The 26,803-nt window shown below is 36.2% G+C and overlaps 1 protein-coding gene across 4 annotated transcripts; it reads left to right on the top strand.

Annotated features, from left to right (window-relative positions):
- Positions 1-9,835: 9,835 nt before the first annotated feature.
- On the top strand, positions 9,836-26,150 carry trpc7a (transient receptor potential cation channel, subfamily C, member 7a). Of its 4 annotated transcripts, none has more exons than XM_067399387.1 (11): positions 9,836-10,588; positions 15,384-15,566; positions 15,643-15,807; positions 15,906-16,122; positions 18,820-19,053; positions 19,254-19,518; positions 21,726-21,921; positions 22,009-22,230; positions 22,304-22,381; positions 22,464-22,539; positions 25,696-26,150. In XM_067399387.1, the coding sequence occupies exons 1-11, from the start codon at positions 9,836-9,838 to the stop codon at positions 25,833-25,835; spliced, it is 2,529 nt and encodes an 842-aa protein (XP_067255488.1). In that variant the 3' UTR covers positions 25,836-26,150. The 4 variants fall into 4 exon arrangements, with proteins under 4 accessions (XP_067255488.1, XP_067255489.1, XP_067255491.1 ...); XM_067399388.1 differs by having other exon boundaries at positions 22,009-22,264; positions 22,365-22,381; XM_067399390.1 differs by lacking the exon at positions 22,304-22,381.
- The last annotated feature ends 653 nt before the right edge of the window (positions 26,151-26,803 follow it).

Below are 26,803 nucleotides of genomic sequence, written 5' to 3'. Positions count from 1 at the left end.
TCTGACCGTTATCAGTTTAGTAAACGAAGAGATGTCATATCGATCACAAGTTCAATATGGAGTACCGCAAGGCTCAGTACTAGGACCATTGCTTTTCACTCTGTACATGCTACCCTTGGGAGATATCATTAGGAAGCATGAAGTTAGTTTTCATTGTCACGCTGATGATACTCAGCTCTATATTTCTTCGTGCCCTGACGAAACTTACCAACTCACAAAATTAACAGAACGCATAGCTGATGTAAAAAATTGGATCACCAGTAATTTCTACTACTAAATTCAGATGAGACTGAGGACCGGTGGCCTGACACGACCACAACGCAGCCCTGAAGTATCAACATAGATCGAGTCAACTAGATCATCCATTGTGAAGGCCTCATCAACACGACAGCCAGTGCCACAGTTCCTCAACAACCGTCCATACCGGCATGATGAATACGATCCTCAACTGGATGGAACTGAAATAAATACTTTGAATGTTGCGATCCTATCAAACTTATGATAGCAACCTGAGTCGTAACAAAGCACTGTTCGCCAGAGGAGAACTGGCCCCCCGACTTAGCCTGGTTTCTCCCAAGGTTTTTTTCGCCATTTAACACCTATTTGTCACCTGTTTGCCACCTGATATCACCTGTTGGAGTTTGGGTTCCTTGCCGCTGTCGCCTTTGGCTTGCTTAGTTGGGGGCACTTGACATTTGACTTGACATTTGATATTCAACAGTATTCTTGACATTTATTCAACAGTGCTTTGGTCTGCCTGCATTGACACTATTCTTTAAGAGTTGCTGTGCAGCAAAAATTACCAGTTATCACTGTAAAGCTGCTTTGACACAATCTACATTGTAAAAAGCGCTATGTAAATAAAGGTGACTTGACTTGACACCCGCAGGTAAAGTTTCAGCAGGAGACATGCCTCCCTTTGCTCTCACAGGAAACCATAGAAAATCATCAGACCCCCGGCGTGCGGTGGGTTTTGTGGGGGGTAATTGAGAATGAATGGGGGAAAGTCACATGAGAGGAGGCAATGTCTCCATCGCGCTATGATTGGATCTAATTGGTTATGATTGGATATGATTGATTTGTGCGATAAATCCCGCCTCTTGTTGACGTGCAAATTCCACGCGTCAGATTGACTGAACAAGTGATGGCATTAATGGGAAGATTAATTGAAAAAGTAAACAGATCACCCAGTTAAATATCACCGCTTTATGTCATGTCAAAATCAAACTTGAAATGGACTTAAATCATGATGACTGCGGGGTTTTTAGTGCAATCAGCTTGGTGAAATCAAAAATACATCTTCGTGGCTGTGACAGACGGTGTTTACGGAGCATGACTGATGATCCAAAATAGCCTAAGTTGACTATTAAAAAGAAAAACATCAATACACAAATAAAATATATAGTTTAAATTATTATTGCCTTTTAGTTATTATTTTGGAATGAATGTAGAAATGCTTAAAACATTAACTTGATGAGATTGACTTGGTTTTGATAAATAGAACATTACACTGTTAATGTAAAATTACAAAATAGAATTGTCTTTGGTTTCTTTTTTTCTTTTTTGATGTAATGTAAATTACATTTAACAATGTTCATTTAACAAGGAAGATGTGTCAGCGTTAAGAGTAATGCATGAATTTACAGTGATTAAATAAATAAAAAATGTGCCTAATTTCAGAACACCACTGCTATCTATCTATCTATCTATCTATCTATCTATCTATCTATCTATCTATCTATCTATCTATCTATCTATCTATCTATCTATCTATCTATCTATCTATCTATCTATCTATCTATCTATCTATCTATCTATCTATCTATCTATCATTCTGTCTGTCTGTCTGTCTATCTATCTATCTATCTATCTATCTATCTATCTATCTATCTATCTATCTATCTATCTATCTATCTATCTATCTATCTATCTATCTATCTATCTATCTATCTATCTATCTATCTATCTATCTGTCTGTCTGTCTGTCTGTCTGTCTGTCTGTCTGTCTGTCTGTCTATCTATCTATCTATCTATCTATCTATCTATCATCTATCTATCTATCTATCTATCTATCTATCTTTAAAAAACTCTGTTGTCTACAATGGTTTGATGGCATGATAATGAAAGAAACTAGGTGACAGGAGTTATTTGTCAGAAAAATAAAATTGAAAATATGATTTTACAGGTTAATAGGAAAAAACTGCAAAGTAGAATTTTCTTGATTTTCACAGAGGGGAAAGGTAGGAAACAAGCCCAAAATAGTCAAATGTAACATTTCAATGCTTTTAAAAAATTAAGGAGACACAGTAAGAAGTTTAAAGGGTTAGTTTACCCAAAACTGAAAATTCTGTCATTTATTACTCACCCTCATGTCGTTCCACACCCGTAAGACCTTCGTTCATCTTCAGAACACAAATTAAGATATTTTTTTATAAAATCTGATGGCTCCGTGAGGCCTCCATTGACAACAAGAAAATTAACACTTTCAATGCCCAGAAAGCTACTAAAGACATATTTAGTACAGTTCATGTGATTACAGTGGTTCAAACTTAATGTTATAAAGCGACAAGAATACTTTTTGTGTGCCAAAAACAAAAATAAAAATAACGACTTTTCAACAATATCTAGTGATTTAAAACACTGCTTTAAAGTTTTACAAATCTTTCGTTTCGAAACAGTGGTTCGGAGCACCAAAGTCACGTGATTTCAGTAAACTAATAATCATAAGTATTTCGAAATTTCAATAGTTCACATGACTTTGGCAGTTTGATACACGAGCCGAACCACTGATTCGAAAAAGGTTCGAAGCTTCATGAAGCAGTGTTTGAAATCGCCCATCACCAGATATTGTTAAAAAGTCATTATTTTTGGCACACAAAAAGGATTCTTGTCGCTTCATAACATTAAGATTCAACCACTGTATCACATGAACCATTTTAAATATGTTTTTAGTAACTTTCTGGGCATTAAAAATGTGTTAGTTGTCTTGCTGGCAATGCAGGCCTCACTGAGCCATCGGATTTCATCAAAAGTATCTTAACTTGTGTTCTGAAGATGAACGAAGGACTTACGGGTGTGGAACGACACGAGGGTGAGTAATTAATTACATAATTTTTATTTTGGGGTGAACTAACCCTAGCTATTATAATATATATGATAATATATGGCTGTTAAAAAAACTACAATGGAAGATAGAGAAAGTTCCCCAGTTGAACTTTTGTTCCCCAGTTGTAAATCCAGTTGTGTGTGGGAGAAGCTGACAGCATTAAATCTATCAGTGACAAGATTACAGCCGTGATAGTTATTATAAAACACTCTCTCTGTCTTTCTCTCCTGCTGTTTGTAATTCATTCAACTAAAACAGTGGGAAAATCCTGCTTTGTCTCTTCTAAATGTCCCCTCATAACCTTTGTTCGTCTCATCTCACCTACACTCCTATCCCAACATCTGCTGAATGAGATTCTACTTCAACATCTCTCCGATTGACATCTCTATTTCCCAAATTGCAGAAGAATCTCCTGATTGTAAGAGCAGCACTGTGAGTAAAGATTTTGACAGACTTATTACAGAATATCGATCAGGTCTGGTCTCTGAGATTATTTGCTGTGATTTGACGGAATGTTATGTAGTATTTGGAATCTTTATGACATTGTTACATAGAAATATTTGATTTCACTTTTTTTGCTTTTGAGATATCTGATCAGTTAGCTTCATCTCTGTCCCTTTGAATTGTAAACTCTAACAGAACACAATTAAGTTTGTGAGTCATATGAGACCTCAGAGAAAGATCTCCCTGCATGAAGCCTTTGATAAGCATCAAAGCACCTCAACAGGTGATCTGCTGTAGTCCAGCTGCTCTGCATTTCGCATCAAATCTGAAATTGTGTATTTGTGGGTTGAATTAAAAAAAAAAAAAAATGTAGGAGAGACCGGAGCTAGTTGTCATGTAATATGTCAAAGCTCTCAAACGTCCAATTACAAAAAAAAAAAAAAAAAAAAAAATGCTTATTTTTCACAATAAAACTCTACTGCCATAATTTTAACTATATAATGTAAGTAGAATTCAAAATAAAATATTTTCAAAAGGTCATTTGTTTTTTTTTATCAATTTGCTATATATATATATATATATATATATATATATATATATATATATATATATATATATATATATATATATATACATACACTACCACTCAAAAGTTTGGGATCGGTAAGATTTTTAATGTTTTTAAAATCTTACCGATCCCAAACTTTTTATATATATAGCAAATTGATAAAAAAAAACAAATGACCTTTTGAAAATACTTTATTTTGAATTCTACTTACATTATATAGTTAAAATTATGCCAGTAGAGTTTTACTGTGAAAAATAAGCATTTTTTTTTTTTTTTTTTTTTTTTTGTAATTGGACGTTTGAGAGCTTTGACATATTACATGACAACTAGCTCCGGTCTCTCCTACACTTTTTTTTTTTTTTTTTAATTCAACCCACAAATACACAATTTCAGCTTTGAAACCCCTTCATGCTATATATATATATATATATATATATATATACACTACCACTCAAAAGTTTGGGATCGGTAAGATTTTTAATGTTTTTAAAATAAGTTTCGTCTGCTCACCAAGGGTGCATTTACTTCATTAAATATACAGTAAAAACAGTAATATTGTGAAATATTATTACAATTTAAAATGACTGTTTTCTATTTGAAAATATTTTAAAATGTAATTTATTCTTGTGTTGACAAAGCTGAATTTTCAGCATCATTACTCCAGTCTTCAGTGTCACATGATCCTTCAGAAATCATTCTAATATGTCAATTTGCTGCTCAAGAAACATTTATTGTGTAGAATTGTACAAAGTATTTGTGTACAATATTTTTTTTTCAGGATTCTTTGATGAATAGAAAGTTCAAAAGAACAGTGTTTATTTGAAATATAATCTTTTGTAACATTATAAGTGTCTGTAGTGCCACTTTTGATTGATTTAATGCATCCTTGCTAAATAAAAGTATTAATTTCTTTAAAAAATAAATAAAAATAAAAATTCTTACTGACCCCAAACTTTTGAACGGTAGTGTATAATGCTACAGAAGCTTTGTATTTTAGATAAACGCTTTTCTTTTGAACTTTCTATTCATCAAGGAATCCTGAAAAAAAAGTAGCCTACACAACTGTTTTCAACATTGATAATAATAACAAATGTTTCTTGAGGAACTAATCATCATATTAGAATGATTTCTGAAGGATCATGTGACACTGAAGACTGGAGTAACGATGCTGAAAATTCAGCTTTGACGACACTAGAATTGCAATTCTTTGTATTTCAAGTAAATTTATCCTGTGTTAAGAATGTTAGATTTAATGAAGAACAAGATACAAGTATTGAAACATACGTTTTTAGTTTACTTTGTGAACTGTTCATAGAAGTGGTGGGAGGTGTTAACCTGAAGGGTGGGGGAGGGGGAGCCAGAAGAAAAAGTGCGTATATTAGAAAAAGGTGAGGACACGCTGTCACACTTGTTGCAGAACAAGACATGGACCGGATCTCCCACTGATCTGCAGCTTCTTTGCTTTTAAAATGCTGAGTGAGAGAGACGAACGCGATATGCATGCCAAGGAGCAGTTCATCATGTCTCACGCCGCGCTCTGCACCATACCGCTCGCGCTTACAGCGGGAGATGCTGCTGTCGCCTCAGCGGAGACCGAGCGCACGAGACACACACCTGCGCGAGGTGTATCCGACACTCACGGAGAAGAGTTTACCTACAGCGACAGAGACACCTGCTGTCGCCCTCATGGACCTATGTTAAACAGGTGCATGACTCTTCCTGGTACTCTGATTGACAGTCGAGGAGAAAACGAATCCACCAAGACAGAGTTACCAGATCTTCATGAAGTTGAGGGATCCAAACACGAGTTTGGCCATCACGCGCACAGGTTATTCGACAGCGACGATGACCTGGACTATCATGCGCACCATCACTGGCATCCTCATGATAGCAACTCGCACTATTCGTAAGTATAAACCATCACGTGATCAGTTGTCTTCATGTGGAATATTGAATATTTGGATTGAGTATGTTTTTAAATGATTGTCTGATCTCAAGTTTGGATTCATTTGGCATGTGCTTCGAATAATAGGCCTATTGCAGTTAATTTATTCTTTTCTTGTTTAAAGGCCTCTTTTTCTGTGTTTTACCCATAGGTTTACCTCAGCATAAAAACTCTAAATGCAGATATGAGTTTATGTTCGTTATTAATAGGCTACTTATTTGTTTGACTTTTTTTTTAACGTCATTATAATTTGTCAAAATAGGCCTGTAGAATTGTAGATTCAGTTTTGTTTTTGATGCAATTGAAAACAAAACAAAAAAATCAAGTTATTTACTGTAACAAGAGATAAAAAACTTAATATTAAACAGAATAACAAAAATGTCACTGCAAGTGGCCTTAAGTGCATTTAAAGTGATACTCCTAAAAAATGCAAATTCTCTTATCACCCTCCTCCGTCCCAGCTGTGTATGACTTTCTTTCTTCAGATGAACACAAACATAGATTTTTAGAAAAATAATCCATCTCTTTGAGTCCATGTAATGTAAGTGTATGGGACACCCAAAGTTGACGCTTCAAAAACCATGTAAAACAAACACAGCAAATATCCACCCCAGTTAATGAATCAGTGTCTTCTGAAGCAAAATCATAGGTGTGTGTAAAAATGTTAATATTTAAATAATAATAAAAAATATGTGCATTCATAAGTTCACGCTTGGTGTAAATTTTCATTTTTGGTTGGAGTATCCCTTTAATTCTCAACTCTTCAACATGATATTCTGATTTATCATTACCTTCCATCTTCACAGCAAACCTTTAACAACTATTGTTTATGTAGTTCTAGATATAAATGTTATAGTGAGTAATGAGGGTAAACAGGGCAAATTCAGAGTTTTGAAGAAAAATCTTTTCCAGATTTTGCTCCTGAGGAAGAGATATCTTGTATGCATCTAGAGTTACAGAAGAGATATCAACAATGTCACAAGCTGTGCAGATTTACCAAGACAGTCAGACATTAAAATATAAACCCACATATATTTGAATGTTCAAAAGTTTGGAGTCAGATTTTGTCAGGGGGGTCAGAAAGCTCTCAGATTTCATCAAAAATATCTTAATTTGTGTTCTGAAGGTGAAAAAAAAAGGTCTTATGGGTTTAGAAGGACATGAGGATGAGTAATTAATGAGAGAATTAAAAAATGATTGTATGAAATAACCCTTTAATTTTATATTTTCTTTATGTCAACAGTTGTCTCACTTGTTTCTATTTTTAGGAATTCATCTGAGACAAAGCTGATTCTTAAATGAAATTGAGTTGTGAAAGAGCAGTGAAATCTCCTTGGCCTTCTCATGAATGAACATTGCAGTTATTAGATTGGCACAGTTCACAACAGACCATATTGAAACATAAATTATGTAGCCTGTTTATTTCAATCTTGTTTAATTTCAGGGCTATTGACAGATACATTTGCAGGCTTACAATTCTTCATCCCCTGTGCACTCCAAAAACTGATCAGTAAAGATTTAGAGATGGAACAAAATGCCATTTTGCACACTACAGAATCGTTATGTTTGATTTATCATGTTGCAAAGCAAGGACTGAGTTTTATTCTAAGTGACACCCACAACTGTGATCTGTTACACAGTACAATTTGCACTGAAGCTCTAACAAAATGCATTAAAATCAAATTTCACCCTTTGCTGTCTACCTGGCTTGTGTTTGAATATAATCTGCTTGCAATTTTTGTTCAGAGTCTTTGAAGCCTTTTTAAGTTCAAGGAAAATTGACACTACAAAGCAGTTCCGGTTAATTCAATAAAGTAAATGAATGAAGTCCTGAGGTGAAGAGCACAGTATAATAGGATGTTAAGAACATCTGTTCTTAGAAGGTGGTTCCTGTAATGAGATGAAGCTTTGGTAAAGGATGCATGTAATTAGAAGTCCATCTGCATTGATCTCATTGACCACCACTGTAATTGATGGCCCTGTACTGTACTGTAAAGCCATGCAGTGTGTGGGTGACCCAGAGAGATCTTTAATAACTGGAGAAAGCTATCAAAGGAGATTCAAATAAACAAACTGTTTAATTACAATAATGCTCAGAACACACAGGAGATCGCAGGGGTGACCAAAGAAGCAAAACAACTGTATGAATATAAATTACAGCACAATGAACAGAGAAAAACTGAGGGTTTAAATATATACACAGTATACTTGTATACACAGGGATAATTAACGGAACAAGAAACAGGTGTGTAATTCAATCAGAAGCAATGGAGACAAACTAGTAACAAGAACTCACTGAAACACAATGAAAACTAAACATAATCCTGACATTTTTTTAATTAATGATAAAATGACTTTATTGATGGTTATAGCAGATGACATTTTTAGTCATTCAATTTTTGAAGAACGTGTTTTAAACAAATAGTTTTTTTTAAGTTTTCATTTTCTTTATCATGAACATGGCAAGGATGTATTACATTGATAAATAAAAGACAGTAAAGACAAAAGATTTAAAACAAATGCTGTTCTTCTGAACTTTCCATTCATGTATTTATCTTGGCAAAAAAAAAAAAAAAATAATAATCACTATCTCTACAAAAACATTAAGCAGCACAATTAATAATGTAATAATAAGAAAATGTTTTTTGAGCATCAAATCAGAACATTGGAATGATTTCTGAAGGATCATGTGAAACTAAAGACTGGAGTAATGATGCTGAAAATTCAGCTTTGCCATCACATGAACAAAAATATATAATTAAATTTCACAATATTATTATTTTTACTGTATTTTTATCAAATAAATTCAGTCTTGGTAAGCATAAGAGACTTTCAAAAGCATTAAAAATGTGGTTACACAATTTTGGTGGTCCACTTTGCAACTACCAGTATTAGGTGACTGTAGTAGACTGTTAGGTTAAGATTAGGTGTTACGGTTTAGGATAGTAAAATAAGTTGAAATGTAGTTGCAAAGTTATAGTCAGTAGAATATCTGCTGAGAGACCATCAATATAAAGTTTTAGCAGACATTGAGCAGACAGTCTACTAATTTTCTAATTAGAGTTAGTTGACATGTAGTCGCAAAGTTGCTTACATAGTTCTGGCATGAAACTCTAGATGGCGCAGACTCATAGGTCTCTGATTGGTTGTTGTTGCATCAGTGACCAATGAGCTGCGGCTCAACATTCAAACAAATACTGGTAGTGTTTGCTGTTAGCAGTCTGCAGTGCGTTTTCAGAAACCCTCCACCTTCCCCAGCTCCACCTGTATAGATCTGCTACGGGGGTTAACCTGTTAAGGTGATGATACACGGGACAAATTTTTGAGCAATGTTGCCGTCAACGGGCAACCTGATGAAACACAGGGCAACTAATTAGGGCAACAGACAGTTGGCAGCAACTAATCAGAGAGGAGCAAATCTATTGCCAACTCAATAAATACTTTATTATAAACACTTATTAGGCACTTTATTTCAACTTTTCAAATATTTTCTTCATTTTTATTAAAAATAAATGCCTTTCCGATCTGATTTGTGACAGGAAAAGGGAGAAGAGCGGGTCTAAAGTGGACCACTGAAATAACGTGTTATCAAATATTCCAGTACTTTTGAATGGTATTGTATATTTTTTGCTTTAAAAATCACTTCTGTCAGAATACATGACTAATTTTAAATGGCCAAAACCAATGCAGATGTTCTTGTAGATGAATTAGTGTCATGGACCAATTTTCTTCCAATTCAACCTCATTTTTTGGGTTCTGCAGGTTTGAGGCTATGCAGCGCAGACACACCACCCTGAGAGAGAAATGTCGCAGGCAGGCCGTCCGTGGCCCCGCGTACATGTTCAGCGAGAGAGGCACCAGTCTGACCGAAGAGGAGGAGCGTTTCCTTGATGCCGCAGAGTACGGAAACATCCCCGTGGTCCGTAAGATGCTGGAGGAGTCCAAGACTCTGAATGTAAACTGTGTGGACTACATGGGCCAGAATGCATTGCAGCTTGCTGTAGGAAATGAGCATCTGGAGGTCACAGAACTGTTGCTGAAGAAAGAGGGGCTGGCAAGAGTGGGCGATGCCCTGCTGTTAGCCATTAGCAAGGGCTACGTGCGGATAGTGGAGGCCATCCTGGCCCATCCGGCATTCGAAGGCGGTCTCCGTCTGACTCTGAGTCCTCTGGAGCAAGAGCTACGAGATGACGACTTCTACGCATACGATGAGGACGGGACTCGCTTCTCCCAAGACATCACACCTATGATCCTGGCGGCCCACTGCAAAGAGTACGAGATTGTACACATCTTGTTACTCAAGGGGGCTCGCATTGAAAAACCCCACGACTATTTCTGCAAGTGCGGCGAGTGTGCGGAAAAACAGAAGCAGGATTCTTTCAGCCACTCACGATTAAGGATGAACGCTTATAAAGGCCTCGCCAGTGCTGCTTATCTGTCACTGTCTAGTGAAGACCCTGTGCTCACAGCCCTGGAGCTCAGCAATGAGCTGGCACAACTCGCCAACATTGAGACTGAGTTCAAGGTGAGCAGGCACACATACACCATATCCAGGGGTCACTCAAATTCATGGGCCCAGGACAGAATTTTTAGATGTGAATGTGTAGGCAACATTAGGGGTTTGTGATGAAAAGGCAGTATCTGAATATTTTTGTATATAGACCCATTTGTACTGTTTGAGAAAACATTAAAGGAATAGTTCACCCAGAAATCATCATTTACTCCACCTCATGTAATTCCAAACCTGTATGAGTTTCATTCTTCTGTGGAACATAAAAGAATATATTTTAAAAATTGTCTCAACATTTTTTGTTTGTTTGTTTTTTCAAAATATCTTCTTTTGTGTTCCTCAGAAGAAAGAAAGTCATACAGGTTTGGAACAACATGAGTTGTATGGAAGACCATCTTCCTCACATATTAAAAAAAGTCATAATTATGAGATAAAAAGTCATAATTTTTATATAAATCAATTATGATATAATTATAATAATGTATTATAACAGAAGTCGTAATTAAGACAAAATGTATATTTATCACATAATTTCAACTTTTTGTCATAATTTCAATGTTTTATGTTATATTCATGTCTTTTTATGTCATGATTATGACATTTTATCTTATAATGTTGACTCTTCTGTCATTGTTTTTTTTATTTCCAAATTCAACTTTTTTGTCTTATTTTATTTTATTTTTTTATTATTATTATTTTTTTATTTCAGAGCTTTCACTATCCTGAAGCCATAACTAACTCAATTTTTACCTGGACCCTCTATATAGTAATTTCAGATGTATAAAATAATTTTGTTTATTTATTAAAAACTAAGGTTATTAATAGAATAAAATAATGATATATCTTGTGATCTCTAACTAGGATGAATATAAAAATATACATACAGTGGTATGAAAAACTATGTAAACCACCTGCAGAATCTGTGAAAATATGAATAATTTTAATAAAATAAGTGAGATCATACAAAATGCATGTTATTTTTATTTAGTACTGTCCTGAGTAAGATATTTTTCATAAAAGATGTTTACATTTAGTTCACAAGACAAAACAATAGCTGAATTTATTAAAATAACCCCATTCAAAAGTTTGTGAATCATTGATTCTCAATACGGTTACCTGGATGATCTATGACTGTTTTTTTGTTTTGTGATGGTTCTTCATGAGTCTCTTGTTTGTCCTGAGCAGTTAAACTGAGCTCTCTTCTTCAGAAAAATCCAAAACCCTTGAACCCTTTCCAGCAGTGACTGAATGATTTTGAGATTCATCTTTTCACACTGAGGACAACCGAGGGACTCAAACACAACTATTAAAAAAGGTTCAAACATTCACTGATGCTCCAGAAGAAAACACAACACATTAAGAGCTGGGGGGTGAAAACTTTTGAACAGGATGAAGATGTCACAATATTTCTTCTTATATTTAAATATCGTTGTTTTTCATTTAGTACTTTCACCCCCCGGCTCTTAATGCGTTGTGTTTTCTCCTGGAGCATCAGTGAATGTTCGAACCTTTTTTAATAGTTGTGTTTGAGTCCCTCAGTTGTCCTCAGTGTGAAAAGACGGATCTCAAAATCATACAGTCACTGCTGGAAAGGGTTCAAATATGCAAAAAATCCTTGAAAACTGAAGAATCTGCAGGACCTGGAGGATTTTTCTGAAGAACAGAGCTCAGTTTAACTGCTCAGGACAAACAAGAGACTCATGAACAACCATCACAAAAAAAAAAAACAGTCGTGGATCATCAGGTAACCACACACAGTATTGAGAATCAATGGTTCACATACTTATGAATGGGGTTATTTTAATAAATTCAGCTATTGTTTTGTCTTGTGAACTAAACGCAAACATCTTTTATGTAAAATATCTTACTCGGGACTAGTGTTGTCACGATACCAAAATTTTGACTTCGATACGATACCCAACTTCAGTATCACGATACCGATACTTAAACGATACTATGGCAAAAACCTAAAACAGTAGGAAAAGTAAATAAATAACATATGACAGAACTGTGGCTAGTGGTTTCCCAAAGTAACTAGCCACTCAGCATTTTTATTGGCCACAATTTTGATGTTGGTAAATTACATTTTATATGATTAAAGCTGACTTTTTTATGCTTAAATTACTTTGAGTCATTTTACTTGATTTAGAAGATTTAAAACACTTTCAAACTTTTAAATGCAGACTGACCACCCAAATCGAGATTACATTTTATATCAGCTGGTATGTACAGGTGGGCAAGAGGTGGACAATGTATGAGCATGAGCTAGTATGAGAACAAGTTATTTGTGTTATGCTATATAAAAGAACAAAGAAGCAAATTACAAAAACAGTAGTAAATTAAAAATAATCTTTTTTCAGATACACTAGGTTTATTTAACATATTTAACAGCTTTTGTTGTTTGATTAACATTAATGATGGACAGGCCTATTTAATTGGGCTGCTGAATGCATGGACGTAACTGACAAATATCCAGTTATTACCCACCTGTTTACGTCCACTTAAGCCATAACCTTAAGTATTCTATTAGACTGTATTCACGCGAGATACTCCACATGATGGACATTTAGACATCTGTGTGCACGTGTATTTGACTATTCAGACGCGAGGAAAACTGATCGCGCGCGCGACAGACAGAGAGAGAGAGAGAGAGAGAGAGAGAGAGAGAGCGCACGCGAGAGAGCGCTTCTGTTGTGTGTCATTCAGCGCAATTCCGCCTATCCCTCCTTCACTAACTGCATGTAAATAACGAATTGTGTGATTGGATTGTAATTTTGTGCTACGACGATCTTCGACGACCATTTGGCTGTAAACTTAAATTATATTCAACTCGCCAAAGTGGCTAGTGGGAGTGGCTGTCATCAAGCCCTGCATGTAAGTGTTTTGACAGTGAGAATATTGATTACTGTAAATAATTAGAGCAATGTTATTAAAGCATAAATTGGTTTAATATAATTGTATAGTCCCTTCACATATTTGTTTTTTAAAATTAATTTTATTTTAGCAACCAGATATCACTTATTAGACTCAATAATACACCTCTTTGCGGATGTCTGCTTGCATGAGTAATATAAATAACACTCATTTAATTTTTGAGAGCATAAACATAACGCTGGTATCACATTCACTAACCTGTCGCTCTTTAAATTCTCTGTACAAATCGGGATGTTTGGCAAGTTGGATGCTCCCTTCGCTTGCGTTATTTTGTAACGTATTTTGCAGACGGGCTTTGTGGTGTCCGTGGGCTTGCCCTGACTGTCGGCAATGTAAGCAAAATAATGCCATATTTTGCTTTGTGCATCTGCGGTTGCGCAGTTGACAGGAATAAACACGCACTCAATGTGCCTCAGAAGCAGCGCGCTGCACACACACTGCTCCCTGCTGTCGCACATTAGGAAATACAGCTGGCACTCAAAGTACCGGTACTAATAAAATGAAGAACCGTACCGTTTCTAAAAGCAGGGTATCGCGATACCTTTCTAGTATCGGTATATCGTGCAACACTACTCGGGACAGTACTAAACAAAAAATAACATGCATTTTGTATGATCTCACTTATTTTATTAAAATTATTCACATTTTCACAGATTCTATAAGTGGTTCACATACTTTTTCATGCCGCTGTATATAAAATTTGTTAAATGTTTTAAAAATTAAGAAATTATTAAAAATTATTTTAAAAATCTCCTAAAATTAAAATAGGGAAGCTGTATATTTTCACATATAGAGAGACCCATTTAAACTGTATGAGAAAATTTTTAAGAAAGATATTAATTCTAAAAATGATTGATTGATTGATTGATTGATCGATCCCTCTCATCACAGGACATGGGACAACACTCCCAGTTATCCCCCTCATGATGAGGGTACAATGAGCTAAATCATTGCTATGAATCATTATGAACTTTGTGGATAATATGAACTCCTTTAAGGCTCTCATGATTATTTCAAACTACATTTTAAACAGCTTCTCAGTTAATCAAGAAAGTGTCCAATCGTGAAGAGTGTGCTCATGGCCCTGTAATGAGCTGCGTCTCTCTGAGAGAAACGTCTATACTCATTCCAGCTCTTAGACCAGCAGAATATTCCACACGAAAACCAATTTCCCACCCTTGAGATTATCCTCATTATAAATTAGAGGCTTTTCGATGACAGTTTCTGGTTCAGTAAAATCTCAGTACACAACATTTTTCCAAAAGAAAACGTCCCTCCAGAGAGCTTCATGCGCTTCGGCGATGTGTGTTATTTTATATTTAAATATGAACGGGAGAAGTTCTTCGCTGATAGTCACTCTGGGGAAATATCTAATCAGGACTTCTCAAATCCAGACAGTTTTCCTCTTATTGTGGTTAGCAAGCTATTAATTGAAACTGCTCCATCGAGAGCTTCCAGTAATCACCCCGTTATTATTCTCTCATCACCGTTTTTCTCTACAGATGATCACTTTCGACAGTTGTAATGGCGTGTCAGTGATTCCGCTTTTGTAATTCCACATAAAATGTTTGTTCTCATAAAACAATGCGATGCTATAATTAGGAGGATGGGCTTCTCTTGGGTGCCCTCCATTAGGTACATTTCTGTTTGAGAAGATCCGACGCAAACATCAATCAGACTTCCATTTAGAGGTGCGACATGGGACTTTCCCGAGTGTTCAGGTGTTGCTCACATCCATGTCTTTCATAGCAGAGCGTTCACTGTTTGCTAGATGCCATTTGCATCCCATTTGGAGTGAATTATTTTTTAGTGATTCAGGTATTAGTGATTAATAGCCCGCCTGAAGTCATAATACTGTGGCTCTGTTTTGTTTTAGAATGACTACAGGAAACTCTCCATGCAGTGTAAGGACTTTGTGGTTGGCGTTCTGGATCTCTGCAGAAACACGGAGGAAGTGGAGGCCATTCTGAATGGAGATGTAGACCAGAGCCCTCCGAGCGAACACCACCGGCCCTGCCTTAGCCGGGTTAAACTGGCCATTAAGTATGAAGTCAAAAAGGTACTGGGAAAAATGATTTATAGGTTAAGGTGGAATGGTTTCCCAAGTGATTGCTAATTCAATGATATTCCTACAGTTTGTGGCTCATCCTAACTGCCAACAGCAGTTACTGACGCTGTGGTACGAGAATTTATCAGGCCTTAGGCAAACGTCAATTGGTGTGAAATGTTGGACAGTGCTGGGAGTGATGGTGGGCTTGCCATTTCTTGCCATTGCATATTGGATTATGCCCTGCAGCAAGGTACATCATCATCCTGCAGAATCAGTTCATCTAATAACATTGGGAAGGCTTCCCTTTTTTTCACTTGTTACATATTCTACATTTGATCTTTTCTCCAGGTGGGCCAGGTTCTCCGCAGCCCCTTTATGAAATTTGTAGCTCACGCAGTCTCATTCACCCTCTTTCTCGGTCTTCTTGTTCTCAATGCCTCTGACCGCTTCGCAGGAGTCAAAAACCTTCCTAACGAAACCATCACTGATCATCCGCGGCAAATCTTTCGCATCAAAACCACTCAGTTCTCTTGGACAGAGATGTTGATAATGAAGTGGGTACTGGGTGAGTATCAGTCAAGCATGAGCTGCAGATCGTTGCTAGGTCATATATAATCATGGGTCTAAAAGAGTGTGAATAAAATAAATAAAATAAGAAATCTTGTTGAAAATATTTTTTTTAAATCGCCAAGGATGCATTTATTTGATCGAAAATACAGTTAAATACAGTTAAAAACAGTAATATTGTGAAATATTATTACAATTTAAAATACTTTTTTTTTCTATTTCAATATATTTTAAAATGTAATTAATTCCTTTGATGCAAAGCTGAATTTTCAGCATCGTTAAAGGGTTAGTTCACCCAAAAATGAAAATGATCCCATGATTCACTCACCCTCAAGCCGTCCTAAGTGTATTTGACCATCTTCTTTCCGACGAACACAATCCGAGATATATTTAAAAATATCCTGGCTCTACCAAGCTGAAGTGAAGCGATGAGGTTTTGCAAGAAAAATATCCATATTTAAAACTTTATAAACTAAAATAACTAGCTTCCGGCAGAAGACCCATACGCATTCTGTGCAAGTCGACTTGCGCCAAATGAGTAACCCCTGAAGCGATGTATGACACTGGATATAGGAGTATCATAAGCTTGGACGTCTCTCACGGTTTAAACAAATAGGGCTGTGCCACAAACTCAAACTCCTCTTCTCTTATATAGAAATTCTCTGACATTTCTCTTTGAAATTTTTCATTTTAGACTTTAGACCGGTGTTTTGTTTTGCTCTCTCCTCTGCGCTTCTGTAGATTCGTTATTGCATCATGTGTGAGAGGTTACTCATCCGCTGCAAATCGATGCGTACGGCGGGAAGCTAGTTATTCTAGTTAGTAAAGTTTTAAACATGGACATTTATCTTATAAAAACCCATTGCTTTGTTGTAGAAAGCCTTTATTAACCCCCTGGAGCTGTATGGATTATATTTATGATGTATGGATTAATTTTTTTTGACCTTCAAAACAGGCCTCCCGTTCACTCCCATTATAAATCCTGGAAGGGCCAGAATATTTTTAAATATATCTCTGATTGTATTCGTCTGAAAAAAGATTTCATTTTTTCATTTTTAGGTGAACTATCCCTCTAACGCCCATTCACACCAAATATGACAATAACAAGAAATATATAGTTCTAAAAACTGTTCTAAATATAAAAGAATAGCAGAGTCCACACCACAGCTGTAATGATAAACAGTAACGTTGGAATCACTTTCAGAACAATTTTTTTCCAGCTGATGTATGATAAAACATTGACAGCCAATCAGAGTTCATCCTGCTTTAAAGAGCATGAGCATTTAAAGTGGCAGAAAACGTAACTGCAACGGGCGCTTAGAATAAACAGAACGATATCTTGCATTAGTGTGGATGCTAATATAGTTATCATTATAGTTATCGTTCTTGGTGTGAATCAGCCTTTACTCAGGTCTTCAGTGTCACATGATCCTTAAAAAAACATTTTAAATATGCTGAATTTCTGCTCAAGAAACATTTCTTGTTATTATCAATGTTGAAAACAGCAATGTGACGCAAGGCGCAGCGCAAGTGTGTTTGCTAGTTTGCGTCCGTCCGGCGCCGTTCGCACATTTGCGCTAATTAGTGCGCCCATGGGCGTGCTGGTCTAAAAAAAGAGGTGTGTTCAGGCGCATTGCTATTTTAAGGAGCTGAAAATAGACTGCGCCATAGACCAACTCAAACCTGGTCTAAAGTCTAAAGTCAATGGTGCAATATTTTTTTGTTAGAGCGCGTTGGTAGAAACTGCGCCTCTGGGCGCGTCCACAGTGCGCGTTGACTTTGCTTATTACACACAGGGATGCGCATCACACAAACATGCCAAATATTAAAAACAAAAGGATTACAGTGTAAAAGAATATTATTGTGTAGGCTACATAAATATAAAAATGTAACTTCGTTTAACTTCTAACTAAATGTTTAACTTTGCGCACGAGAAGATCGGTTTCTTCGCTTGAAAAGCATTCAGCTTTTCCGCCAACAAATTCCGCCATGTAAATAGCAATCCGCCATGGTGCGAGCTCACCTCGCTCTTAAAGGGAATGGAAGATGACACTCTGATTGGTTTATTGAACGTTACGCCCATTACTCATTAAGAGAATAGGGACAACCCATTTCAAAAATGCGCCCCGACGCACGGACCATTTTTCCGTCGTTAAAATAGCAAAAGTGGATTTGGACACGCCCTGAGTGCACCTGCGCCGTGCGCTTTACACTTTGCGTTTAGATCGTTAAAATAGGGCCCTAAGTCTTTATCTTTTTTGATCAGTTTAATGCATCCTGCATAAAGAAAAGTATTCATTTCTTTACCCTTACTGACCACAAACTTCTGAATGATAGTATATTTAAACATCTAAAACATTTTCTATGAATATCACAAATTATTAATTCTGATTTTTTTAAATAATTGAATAGATCTGGACAAAAATAGCTTGATGTCTTTGACCCAGTTGTCTGACATTATTTTGAATATATTTATTAGTTACGTGCATATATATATATATATATATATATATATATATATATATATATATATATATATATATATATATATATATAAAATTTAAAAGTTTTATATATACATATAAAAGTAATTTACAGTTTTTGCTAAGGTTCTCCTTACCACATGTGTATGTCAGACCACCTCCAAAATTAAACCTGTTGGGCTTAATGTCTTTTCTTTGATTCCCCTGAACAGGAATGATTTGGACGGAGTGCAAGGAGGTTTGGGCCGATGGGCCGCGTGAATACATTATGCATTTGTGGAATGTGTTAAACTTTGGCATGCTGTCGGTCTTCGTGGCATCATTCACTGCGCGGCTCATGGCTTTCCTGCGAGCCTCCCATGCACAGCTGTATGTGGATTTGCATGTGACCAATGCAGACTTGATCAATGCCTCATTACCAGCAGACGTGGCCTACTTCACTTATGGTATGTCACAAAAATAATATATACATTCAATACATAAAAATCTAAAGAACTGTAACATACCAGTATAAAAGTCCAGAAGTCCTGTTTCTGTTCTCAATGAAATGCTAATAAAAGTTGCACAGACTTTCTTGCAGCTGTCTGAAATGAAACAAAATGCTGCCATCAAGTGGTGACACCAAAAATTGCTTCCTCTCTCTCAGCCAGGAACAGGTGGCTTCCCTCAGATCCTCAGCTCATCTCTGAGGGGTTGTACTCCATCGCTGTGGTACTCAGTTTCTCTCGTATCGCCTACGTTCTGCCAGCCAACGAGAGTTTCGGACCCTTACAAATATCCCTTGGGCGCACTGTTAAGGATATTTTTAAATTCATGGTCATATTTATCATGGTCTTCCTTGCCTTCATGATCGGCATGTTTAATTTGTATTCCTACTACTTAGGAGCAAAATACAACCCTGCTTTTACCACGTAAGTCCACAAAAGGATAATAAAAATTATAACAGCAATTATTACATTTTAGATTAACTTATTAAAGGGATAGTTAACCAAAAATGTATCCAGTGGAACACACAAGGAGATATTTTGCAGAATGTTCAGGCTGCTCTTTTGTGATCAGTGGCTGTCAAGCTAATAAATTAATTAATTAATCAAACTATTCATAAAAGTACTTTAAAATTAGTCTATATGACTTACGCACTATTTTCCAATTCTTCTGAAGACATACACAACAGTTCAAAATTTTGGGGTCTGTAAGATAGATATATACAGTGGCATGAAAAAGTATGTGAACCCCTTGCAGAATCTGTGAAAATGAGAATTATTTTAATAAAATAAGAGGGATAATAAAAAATGCATGTTATTTTTTGTTTAGTACTGTCCTGAGTAAGATATTTTACATAAAAGATGTTTGCATTAAGTTCACAAGACAAAACAATAGCTGAATGTATTAAAATAACCCCATTCATAAGTATGTGAATCATTGATTCTCAATACTGTGTGTGGTTACCTGATGATCCACGACTGTTTTTTTGTTTTGTGATGGTTGTTCATGAGTCTCTTGTTTGTCCTGAGCAGTGAAACTGAGCTCTCTTCTTCAGAAAAATCCTCCAGCTCCTGCAGATTCATCAGTTTTCAAGCATTATTGCATATTTGAACCCTTTCCAGCAGTGACTGTAGGATTTTGAGATCTGTGTTTTCATACTGAGGACAACTGAGGGACTCAAACACAACTATTAAAAAAGGTTCAAACATTCACTGATGCTCCAGAAGAAAACACGATGCATTAAGAGTCGGGGGCTGAAAACTTTTGAATTCAAATATCAAGGTAAATTGTACTTTATTTTTCTGCCGGGAAACAAGCAAGTATCTTCTGTTGCTTCCGAAGGGCATTACTAAATGAAAAACAATGACATTTAAACAAAAAATTGTGACATCTTCATCCTGTTCAAAAGTTTTCACACCCTGACTCTTAATGCATTGTGTTTCCTTTTGGAGCATCAGTGAATGTTTGAACCTTTTTTAATAGTTGTGTTTGAGTCCCTCAGTTGTCCTCAGTGTGAAAAGATGAATCTCAAAATCCTACAGTCACTGCTGGAAGGGGTTCAAATATGCAAAAATGCTTGAAAACTGATGAATCTGCAGGACCTGGAGGATTTTTCTGAAGAACAGAGCTCAGTTTAACTGCTCAGGACAAACAAGAGACTCATGAACAACCATCACAAAACAAAAAAACGGTGGATCGTGGATCATCAGGTAACCACACACAGTATTGAGAATCAATGGTTCACATACTTATGAATGGGGTTATTTTAATAAATTCAGCTATTGTTTTGTCTTGTGAACTAAACGCAAACATCTTTTATTTTATTATTTTTGTTTGTTTGTTTGTTTTTTGTTGTTTTTTTTTTTTTTTTGTTTAGTACTGTCCTGAGTAAGATATTTTCCATAAAAGTTTTTTTTTTTTTAAATTAATGCTTTTATATTTAGCAAGGGTGCAAGAACATTAACAAAAAGTAAACACATTTATAATGTTAAAGTCCTATTTTAAATAAACTGTGTTCTTTTGAAATGTCTATTTATCAAAGAATCCTAAAAAGAAAAGCAACACAGTTTCTATAAAATATACTGTATTAAGCAGCACAACTGTTTTCAACGTTGATAATAAGAAATGTTTCTTGAGCAGCAAATCAGCATACTAGAATGATTTCTAGACTGGAGTGATGATTATGAGATTTCAGCTTCAACATCACAGGAATAATTGAAAATATATTAAATAAATCATATAAATTATAAATATATTAAAATAGAAAACTGAAAACTGTCATCTTAAATTGTAATATTAACAATATTACTGTTTTTACTGTATTTTCAATCAAATAAAGCAAAAAAAAAAAAACTTACAGACTCCAAACTTTTGGAACGGTTATTGTATAATAGCTTCTGTGAAAAAAAAAAAAAGAAAAAAAATAAGCTGAAAATCTTTCCCTCAACTCTCAAATTAATACAATTTTGGTGTTTGAAAAGAGCAGCTCAGAAAATATCTCAAAAATACTGCTTTTTGTGTTCATCCAATGAAAGGTAGTCATGCAGGTTTTGGATGTTAGTAAATTATGATGCAATTTAAGAAGTATTTGTGAATGTTTCCTTGTTGTTTTGCATGTATGTTTCTGTTGCAGGGTAGAAGAAAGCTTTAAAACGCTGTTCTGGTCCATCTTTGGTTTATCTGAGGTGATCTCTGTGGTCTTGAAGTACGATCATAAGTTCATTGAGAACATTGGTTACGTGCTTTATGGGGTCTATAATGTCACAATGGTGGTGGTCCTGCTTAATATGCTCATAGCCATGATTAACCACTCATACCAGGAAATTGAGGTGAGACAAATGTATTTTGAAAACAAATAATAATACTTCAAATGATAATTTGTCATAATAGATACGTTTTTGTGTGCATGACAACAGGAGGATTCTGATGTAGAATGGAAGTTTGCTCGTGCAAAGCTGTGGCTCTCCTATTTTGATGAAGGCAGCACTCTTCCACCCCCGTTTAATCTAATGCCCAGCCCCAAATCCTTCTATTACATGGCTCAGCGCACCAAAGCATGCCTAGTGAGTTTATGCAAGGCCAGGGTCCGTAGCAACAGCAGCCAGCAGGACATGGGAATGGCCAATTCACGGTCTAAGGTCAGAGGTCAGCAAGGGTTTTCAAATTGTTCAAATCGAGAAATGGCCATTCTTAATTTTTATATCTTTACAGCTTCATCGGTTTCGATCTTACCAAGCACAAGAGGGATTCACAGTTAGAAATCCCATCAAACACCCCACACGATATCAAGTACTAATAGATTTTTTTTATCCTAAAATGTTCCTGTACATGAATTGCCACGCAAAACCTTATTCTAAACCTTCTCTCGTAGAAACTCATGAAGCGCCTCATCAAGCGGTATGTCCTGAAAGCCCAAATTGACAGTGAAAGTGATGAGATCAATGAAGGTAAGATTTACCCGTTTTATTCACTCAACAAATTTCTTCATCCATTAGTGTCTCTTGCCTGATTTACATTTGCCCTAAAATACATTTCGGTAACTGATGTTTTACATGCCAGATCACATACATCTCAAGTGATAAACCCCTGAAGTATTAAAGTGTACCTATTATGCTATTTTAAAAGTTCAACATTTTGTTTTGGATGCCTCCTTACAATAGGATTTCATGCATCCAAGTTCAAAAAACACTTTTATTTTCTCATAATATCACCTTTTTTTCTCAGTGTCTGAAACTGTTTGTTAAAGGGATAGTTCACCAAAAAATGAAAACTTGGTCATCATTAAACCTGTATGAGTTTTTTTTTCTTCTGTTGAACGCAAAAGAACATATTTAAAGGTGCCCTAGAACCAGTTTTTACAAGATATAATATAAGTGTAAGGTGTCCCCTTAATGTGTCTGTGAGGTTTCAGCTAAAAATACCCCATAGATTTTTTTTAATTAATTATTTTAACTGCCTATTTTGGGGCATCATTAACTATGCACTGATTCAGGCTGCGGCCCCTTCAAGAGATGCGTTCCCTCTGCCCCACGAGCTCTCGACTATACATTGCATAAACAAAGTTCACACAGCTAATATAACCCTCAAATGGATCTTTACAAGATGTTAGTCATGCATACTGCATGCATGCATCCGATTATGTGAGTATAGTATTTATTTGGATGTTTACATTTGATTCTGAATGAGTTTGAGGCTGTGCTCCATGGCTAACGGGCTAAAGCTAACATTACACACTATTAGAGAGATTTATAAAGAATGAAGTTGTGTTTATGCATTATACAGACTGCAAGTGTTTAAAAATGAAAATTGCGACGGCTCTCTTGTCTCTGTGAATACAGTAAGAAACGATGGTAACTTTAACCACATTTAACAGTACATTAGCAACATGCTAACGAAACATTTATAAAGACAATTAACAAATATCACTAAAAATATCATGTAATCATGTATCATGTCAGTTATTATTGCTCCATCTGCCATTTTTCGCTATTGTCCTTGTTTGCTTACCTAGTCTGATGATTGCTGTGCAGCTCCAGACGTTAATACTGGCTGCCTTTGTCTAATGCCTTGAACATGGGCTGGCATATGCAAATATTGGGGTCATACATATTAATGATCCCGACTGTTACGTAACAGTCGGTGTTATGTTGAAATTCGCCTGTTCTTCGGAGGTCTTTTAAACAAAGGAGATTTACACAAGGAGGAGGAAACAATGGTGTTTGAGACTCACTGTATGTCATTTCCATGTACTGAACTCTTGTTATTCAACTATGCCAAGGTAAATTCAATTTTTGATTCTAGGGCACCTTTGAAGAATTTTGGTAATTAAACAGTTGATGGTAGCCATTGACTTCCATAGTAGGAAAAAAATACAATTGAAATCAATAGCTACTATCAACTGTTTAGTTACCAACATTCTTTAAAATATCTTCTTATAGAAAAATGAAACTCATACAGGTTTGGAACAACATGAGGGTGAGTAAATGATGATAGAATCTGTATTTTTGGGTGAACTATCCCAGTCTCTCGAAACCCCACCTTTCTGAGAGCCGACTCTGCTCTGATTGGTCAGATGGCCCAGTCTGTTGTGATTGGTCGACCATTTACAGTTTGTGCCAGAAACAAAACGCCTATTACCATATCTGAATTTCAGCTCTGGAGGCGTCAGTTTTACCATATCAATTCGAGCTCGAGTCCCCATCCTTTGGAAGCGCATGCAAAGTGATTACTTTCTCATGGCAGCGTCTTCTCAAACATGTTGACAACATGAACCAAAACTCCTCTAGGCCTCAGCTACAACAGTGTTTAAGGGCAGGTCGACGTTGTATGTGGGCAGCCAATGAAGACCATAGCCTGGCATTATGCAGATCTGTTACAAACCTATGTAGGTTCATGGTAGAAGTAAGACTGGATTTACTGACGACACATTTCAGGCAGTTCAGAAGCACTTCTTTCTTTTGGGAGACAGTAATTTATCGAGCCATTATCATACCATTTATTGAGCACTTTGAACTAGGGGTGTTCGATTCCAGGTTTTTTGGTTGACTCCGACTCCCACTGTGGGAGTCGATGGAATCGACTCCTCGACTCCATTTACCGTACATCAAAAAGCGTCATAAATAAGCCTGGCAGTCCACACACTTAATTTATTTTTCCCCTCAATCCCCTCAATAAAACAACACACGTTTAGCGAGACTGTCCAAATTAGTCCAATTTAGAGATGACTTGATGAGTACGATCAATGTTGCTAATTGCCGATGCCTAATTTTACCGAGAGAAAAGTCACGAAAAACATCTGTGGTCGAATATTATGTCAGAATTAAATGAACGAGAAAGCAGGGATTCTTTAATGAATTCATATGGTCGAGGGATGGCGCTAAACGCACATGATCATTGTCTTAAAAGTACTTGGACATGAGAGTTAAAGAAACTAAAATTAATACAGTACATAAAAACTGCATACAATAATGTACACTTATTAATGTTTTTATTGTTAATGTGAGTTTTTTTTTATTATCATTTTTACGTATGGTTAGTTTAATGAACACTGTTAACTATGGAAAATCAAATCTATATTTATTGCAATAATATAAGGTACCATCAATACTAAAGCTGACACGGAGGTATGTATAATTACAAACTAAAGTCACTACGACTGTTATCTGTTTCTAAAGTAAGCTAAATGTATGTGACAAGGTTTCTACGCCAGCTCTCTGACGCGATTCGTCAGTGTCCGAATTCCTCGCTTCATTTCGTTCACTGCTTGATTAGTGTACTTAACCATAGACATTATGCAGCCTATGGATTCGAGAATCAGTAAACAAGTGAGCGATTCCGGACACAGCAACAGAGTCGACACCGAGAGTCGATTCCTGTGCTGGAGTCGACTCCGACTCTGGGGCTATTCAGAGTCGAGGAATCGGACGACTGCTGGGTTTTGTCCATTTTCAACCCAACTTGGGTTGTTTTTAAACCAGTGTTTTTTATAGTGTAATATCCAAAAAAGCATAATAGTGGAACTTTAAAAAGATAACTGTGATATAGGAGCCAGATTTTTCTTGAAACCTGTCAAACCCTTGTTTTCACATTTCTGTTCTCCACAGGCGAGTTGAAGGAAATCAAGCAGGACATTTCCAGCCTCCGCTATGAGCTCCTGGAGGAAAAGTCACAGGCCACTGAAGAACTTGCTGAACTGATCCAGGAGCTTGGAGACAAACTCAGCAAAGGAACCAAGAGACCATGAAAAATGAACTCTTGTGAATGTAGCTGAAAGTGTCGTAGGCCGAAACTCCAGCTCATTAAATACAGATTTGCTAAAATATTTAGTTTAGATACAAACTTTAAAGTCTCTTTATACTCTCAAGACTTTAGTTTGTGAAGTAGGTATGATTTGTGGTTGCCATTGGGGTGTAGGATGCAATTTAATAAAGTAGTTCTAGTCACTCGGGAGAGATGCAATGCTATATGATAATACCAATAATTTCAGATGAATTTATGACCACAATACCTACTGTTAACACAAAATCAGTACAGCTAAATGTGTTGAAAATTATGACATTAGTCCTGGTCCCGGAGTATCCCAGTGCTGCACATTATGGTCTTGGAGGCTTGACTTACGAGCTTATGATATAAATAAAAAGATGTGTTATAATAACAAAGACATGTGCATGGGGAACTCCAGGACCTGGACAGAGACGCAATAGCATTTGTTTATTTAAATAATATGTGTATGATGACTACTGAATTGCAATGTACAAATAGAACCATGTACAAGGGTAAATCTCACAAAACCTGTCAAAAACATGTCCAAGTCATATTTCACCCTAAACTCATGAGAAAGAAATACATCATTATATTTTTGACTGAAGAAAATGAAGCCTTTTTTTTAAAGGACTGTTAAAGTTGGCATGAAACTGTTGTGATAGTCTTTTCTTCCTTATTGTTACGTATATCTGAGTGAAACATGAAAGGAAAAACAGGAAAAATATAGGGTGGGACTTGAGTATGTCTATTGAGTGGAAGGTTGTGGTTTGCTCATCCCCGGTGCCATGAGGGGGCAAAAGGGGTAACATACCCTAGCTCATCACCAAATCCCCCCAGCCCGGAACACAATGGCCCCCTCAAGAATTATTGTTGCATGTCCTGGGTTTGAGGTGATGCGAGTGACAGATTGTCCTGACCTTGTGCCAGTAAACCTGTCAACAGAGAAGA

Source organism: Chanodichthys erythropterus, chromosome 10 (assembly GCF_024489055.1).
Source record: "Chanodichthys erythropterus isolate Z2021 chromosome 10, ASM2448905v1, whole genome shotgun sequence".
NCBI lineage: Eukaryota > Metazoa > Chordata > Actinopteri > Cypriniformes > Xenocyprididae > Chanodichthys > Chanodichthys erythropterus.
This window is presented reverse-complemented; position numbering and strand designations above follow the sequence as displayed.